The sequence below is a fragment of the Petaurus breviceps genome, unplaced genomic scaffold (genome assembly GCF_028583685.1).
Source record: "Petaurus breviceps papuanus isolate PSGF00001 unplaced genomic scaffold, PetGlider_PUasm1.0 37, whole genome shotgun sequence".
NCBI classification, from domain to species: Eukaryota; Metazoa; Chordata; class Mammalia; order Diprotodontia; family Petauridae; genus Petaurus; species Petaurus breviceps.
The window spans coordinates 59,517,779-59,523,778 of record NW_027186296.1 but is presented as its reverse complement, the minus strand read 5'-3'; the positions used below and the strand labels follow the sequence as shown (position 1 = coordinate 59,523,778).

The window sequence follows — 6,000 nt, the reverse complement described above, 5'->3', positions numbered from 1 at the left end:
GGTTATAATTGCTGTAAAGGTACATCTGGTTCTGATGAATTGTGCAATTAGCTCAGAAAATTTTTAAGCAATTTTCTAATTCCACTAAAACTTAATGGAGCCCTTCCAGCCCTAGGCAAATGGTTGGTGCAAAATTTAGTTTGAGCTAATCTGTATAAGACCGGGGAAGCGTAAAATATACAGCATGGGGGGCATTTACCCCTTATGGGAACCCAGATTTTTCTACCATGCCTTTCCATCAAGATGAGACTAGGGGTGGGTATTGATTTTGCAGTAAGTGGGGATATGATACTAGATTAAGTGCTCTGTCCTCAACATCATACCAAAAAAACCTTTCGATGAATTATGGAAGCAATAGAATATTGGCCAAGTAGTCAAGAGTCCTGGGTTCTAGTCTTAGTTCTGCCAATGACTTGTCCTGTGACCTTGGGGGAACCTCTCAGGTCCTCAATTCCCTCATCCGTCAAGGATGAACTTCCCACTCTAAAATCCCACATTCGAGGAGTCTGACTACATCCTTGAAGCCGCTGAGACACCTGCCCCACCGGCAGGTGTCAGTATCTCGGATGCAGGAGAACGGTTGCAAATATTTTCTCAGCCACCTTCCCACCAAATTAGGCAAATTAAGGCTTGAACCTTTGTCAGCGTGGATCCGCCTTCTCCCAGGCTGGCGGCGGTCCCCAGGTGTGGGTCTTTGTGTCAGGAAAACTTTGAGAGAGCGAGAGCGAGGGAGCTGGACAAAGAGGGGGAAGCGACGGCGCTTCTCGGGGTCGGGGTATGCCCGTGGCTCCCCTCCCTGTCTGGGTCAGGGAGGGCGGGAGAAGAGCTCGACGTCCCTGGGAGAGGAGCGACAGGGATGTGCCTGGCAAATTCCTAAGAGGCGATACCACCGAGGGGAGGGAAGGGGAGGGGAGGAGAGAGGGGAGGGGGGAGACAGAAGAGAACGGGCACCGACTGAAGCAAAGCTGTCAAACTGAGCTCGAAGAGCAGCCCGCGGCTGGGAGGGACGGTGGGGCTGGGCTGGGCTGCACCGGGGGGACCATCGCAGAGCCGGTACAACTCCCCGCCTGCTGCTGCCACCGCGGCGGCGGCCGCTTGTGGCGAAGCGGGGCTCCTCGGGGCTGGGGGGCGGCAGGCAGGTGGGAGAGGCGCTTTTTCTCGCTCTGCTCCTCGCCGGCTCCGTCGCCCGCTGGCCGGTCCCGGTCGGAGGCAGGCGCCCGAGCCATGCAGCTGCAGTTCAAGAGCTGGATGTTGGCTCTGCTCACCCTGCTTGTCGTCTTTCTCATCTTCGCAGATATTTCGGAGGTCGAAGAAGAAATCGGGTAAATAGACCCTGCCCTCCCCCTCCCCCACCCCCGGGACCCCCAACCCTCTAACCTCCTCCACGCTCCCGATTCCCACTCCACTCCCCCTTCGCTCCTTCCCCCCGGCTTTGTATGCGCCTTGTCCTTCCCCCTTGCTGTGGCTGCTCCTCCCCGAAGCTGGGGAGAGAGACTGGGGGGCGGGCTGGCGGGGGCCAGGACCAGGTCGGGGCTATGGCTAGGAGAAGGCGGGTGACCCGGGAGTTGTGATGGGGGGGTCTGAGTCGCGGGGCAAGAGGGTCGGGACGGTTTGGGGGGCAGTGAGAGTTGGAGAGGGTAAGGAGACGCCACTGAATTGGGGCGTCGTTAACTAGGTATTGGCTAGCGTGCCAGCGGGCGACGGAGCGAGGGGGGAGATCGAAGGCACGGGAGTGTCTTTTTTAGCGGATTTCCCAATCATCCCTACCCCTTTATCAATCGAGGTCCGAAGGAAGGGGGCTGATGAGAGAGCGGGGAGGGTGAGACGGCCAGACGGGCGGGCTGCAGGAGGAGGGGAGTGTCTGGGGGCGGAGGGGGTACTGGAGAGGAAGGCTGGAGAGTTTCTTTGTCTTGGGCTCCACGGGTTTCTCGCCTTTACAAAGTGGGAAGGGAGCGCGCCTGCATCTCAGTGGGGAGGAAGGGCAGCCTCGGGGCTGGTGCCCAGCCCGGCTGAGAGGAGAGGCACGGGCCGGGCCGAGTACCAGGGGCCCCGGCGCGGGGCCGTCCCGGGAGGGGCAGCTGCGCTCCTGCTCTTCCCCAAGCGCCCCGCGCCGCGCCGCGCCGCCCTCCCACCCACTGCTCCGGGCTGAGAAGCGGACGCTCCGCTCCGCAGGGGCTCTTCGAAACTGGGCGTCCGTCTTCACCCTTCACCTTCCGCCAGTCAACCTCGGTGGGGGACTTCGGTCTCCCTTTGTCCCTTCTCCTCCTGCTCCGGGTGCTGAAGGCGGGCAGGGGGAGAAGAGGGACGGCGGGAATGAGTCAATTTCTAGGAATACTTTATTCCTGCTGTCCTCGCTCCTGAGCTTCCAGGAATAGCTTTAGCGTTCGTTACTATTTATTGCTTTGATGCTTCCGATTGTTACTAGGAGGTGTGCAGGCTCATTTATCTGGCTACACATGCCCCCGCCCTGCAGCGAGTGGTATCTCCCCCCCCACCCCACCCCGATCTGGGTGGCTCTGGATCCCTTACTTTGAGGGGCGGAGGCTGAAGGGGCAGGAGCTGGAGTCGGGGAGAGAGACTCCTGGGACCTCCGACCTAGGATCGGTCTGGTCCCGGGACAATAACCCAGCAATGACTTCCCATCTTCACTGTTTGTACCCCGCCCCAAACCCTACTCTCCAGGTGAAATTAAAGGCAACAAAGAGGAGCTTGTGGGGGAAGAAGACTGAATTGGCTCTGGATGGGGGCGGGGGAGCACATCCCGAGGGAAATATCCTGCAATTAGGGACAGTGAAGGGGAGGAGTGAGAGAATTTCTTGGAATTGGAAAAAGAAATGTCAGGTGACCCTGGAAGAGGTCAAATGACCAGAGAGGGGGAGACAAGAAAATAGGATGGGAATGCCAGTGCTTAGATTCAGGGCAAAAGATAACCATGGGGGGGGGGGGAGGCGGTGGCAACTGGTACCACCCTCTCCCAGGACCTCAGCCTGCCAGTTGATACCAGTTGATACTACGTTGGTACCAGTTTTCTGCAATGGCCAGTGCGTTCAGCATTTCTAACCCACGCCCTCGATCCCAGGTCAAGGTACTGGGAACTAAAAGAACCAAGTCATCAAAGATATTTTACTTCCTAACAGTATTTAGCTTCCTCTTTCTTTTCACTATCATTTCTGCCCTCTCCCTTCCTCTTGTTCTTCTCTCTGGCTTTCTCCTTTCCATACTCTCTACCTTCGGAATTTCCTTTCCACCTTCTGCCTCTGTCTCTGGAGTAAATGTTCATTTTCTCCAAGCCTCTAAGAAAACTTTGAAAAAGGAAAAGCATACAGTATTCTGTCTTTACACACCTCTACCAAGTTTCTGAGTCAACACGTTTTGGCTCAGAAACATTGGTAGGAGCCACAACTTTATATAGTTCTAGTCTGTCCAGTGACAACCGCTCCCAAAAATGCTGTTGTCAAAGGATATAAAATTCCTCTAATAGAACTATTTCATTAGGAAGGAGGAAATTGAAATCCAGATGTAAAGAGATTTGCCCAAGGTAGCAAGTATTAGACTTAAGGTTTGAAACTTGATCCCTCCCTACCAAACCTAAGGCTCTTTCTACTGTAACATACCGCTTTTGCTTTTGGATCCTGATTGGGTTTTCATGGATGTCAGTTCTGGCAAAGTGAAGGTGTCATTTGCAGTTATACTTTACATTTTAAGACCCTATTTTATTTGTTATTATTTCCTTTTATTTATTATTATTGCCCACAATACTGGGCAATATGGTGGACAAATAAAAAATAACTTCCATTTATTCCAGCTTTTAAAGTTACAAATCACTTTATATACATTGTCACTTGTTCCTCACAATAACCCCACGCAGGTCAGTAAGCATTTATTGAATACCTATTATGTGCCCAACCTAAGAAGTAGGGAAGATATTATCAGCCCATTTGTTACAAACAAGAAAACGAATATACAGAGAAGTCAATTGACCTGTCCAAGGTCACATAGCTAATATATAGCAGATCTCTAACCCAGTCCAGGGGCTTTTATACCTCTCAAACTAATAAGCTAGGGGGAAAGCAGAGAGATCAAAGGTAGTCCCTGCCCTCAAGTAGCTTACAATCTCCTTGGCAATGTTTATCACAGAATCTCAGAATTGAAAGAGACCTCAGAGGCTATCTAGTTAAACCTAAACCTAAATGAGACTTCTGTCTACAACATAACTAAGAAGTGGCTGTCAAACCTTTGTCTGACAGCCTCTACTGAAGGCAAACCCAATACCTCCCAAAGTAGCTCATTCCATGTTTGGATGCCTCTTTGTTTTAGAAAGTTTTTCCTGAGAGCCATTCTAAATTTGTCCTTTTTGTTGATTGCATATGAAAAAAATTTATATTGACTTTACCTACCCATGAACAATAAATACTACTTCAATATTTTTTTTTTTTTTTGCTTTTTGGAGGGGGGAAGGCAGGGCAATTGGGATTAAGTGACTTGCCCAAGGTCACAGTGCTAGTAACTGTTAAGTATCTGAGGCCCCATTTGAACTCAGTTCCTCTTGACTCCAGGACTAGTGCTCTATTCACTGAGCCACCTAGCCACCCGATTTTACTTCAATTTAAAAGAAATAAATTGTCCTTTTTGCAACTTCTATCCATTCCTCCTGACTGCCTTCTGTGGTCTATCAGAAGGATGTTAGTTTTTCCTCCAACAATAGTCCTTCAAATAAATGCCTGAAGACATTTGGTCTACTCTAGGCTAAGCATCCCATTACCTCTCAACCCACCATGCTAGTACAGGCCTTCATCACCTTTGCCCAGAGCATTGCAATAACCTTCTAATTGCTCTCTCTATCTGAAGCCTCCTCCCCTCTCCAACTTGTGTAAGCTGCCAAAGTGATTTTTTTAGGATGCAGTTGTTACTATGTCGTTCCCCTTGCTCAACAGTGGCTCTCAATTATCTCCATGATCAAATAGAAAATCCTTTTGGATATTGAAAGCACTTCACAACACAGTCCCTGCCTACCTTCCCACTGTAACTCTACCATCTACCTACAGTGGTCTACTCACTGCTCATTACATAGAACAATCCACCTCTGACTCTGTGTCTTTTGCACTGGCTTTCCCCCCAGGGCTGAAATTCTTTCCTTCCTGACTTCTTTCTCCTAACTTTATGGCTCTCTTTAGATTCAACTCATTCTTAACCCTCTGCAGACAGTCTTTTTGGCTCCTCTCCCCTTTTCCCTACAAGTGTCTTCCCCATGTAGTTATCATGCAATTAGACTGTTTATATCTTGTGTATATAGTGTTATTTGAATGTTGTCTACCATATTTAAAGCTCTTTGAGAGCAGGAACTGGTTTTTTGAGGACAGTGCCTTCCTGGCATATAAAAAGCAATTAATAAATACTTGGTGGATTGACTGACTCAACCAGTCCTTATGTGATATTGATTCCATGTGCTTTTACCATTTGTTTCCTCTTTATTTCTTCTCCCACTAAATGATGTCTTTCCTAAAATGTGGGACCAGAACTGAATCTGATACCCCAGATATGATCTGTTACTTCTCTAATCCTGGATATTATGCTTTATATTCCATGATCATATTCAATGCATTTGACTTGCCATATCACAGTATTGACTCATAGGAATTTTATGGTCCACTAAAACCCCAAGATCATCTTTTTTTCCAGATGAATTGCTATCTAGGTATATCTCCTTCACCTTGTATTTGTGAAGTTGATGTCTGAGACCCAAGTGTAAGATAATGTCTAGCCTGCTAAACTCATCATTTTAGATTCACCCCAATGATCTTTCCTGTCAGAATTGTAGGATCATAGATGTAGAGCTAGCAGAAACCTTAGAAATCCAGTTCTCTTATTTAACAGATGAGAAAACTATGAACCAGAGAACTGAGGATATTTTACCTACAGTAACACAGGTGGTATATAGCAGAACTGGGGGTTTTAGCACAAGTACTCTGGCTTCAAATATAGCATACTGCCTCCTACAAA

General features: G+C 49.0%; 1 protein-coding gene across 1 annotated transcript in view; it reads left to right on the top strand.

Annotated features, from left to right (window-relative positions):
* Window positions 1-931: 931 nt before the first annotated feature.
* Window positions 932-6,000, top strand: part of ST8SIA2 (ST8 alpha-N-acetyl-neuraminide alpha-2,8-sialyltransferase 2) — a 98,975-nt gene continuing 93,906 nt past the window's right edge. Inside the window, exon 1 of the mRNA XM_069098524.1 lies at window positions 932-1,322. Within this exon, the coding sequence (XP_068954625.1) occupies window positions 1,225-1,322 (98 nt within the window). The 5' untranslated portion in view covers window positions 932-1,224. The remainder of the gene's footprint in view (window positions 1,323-6,000) is intronic.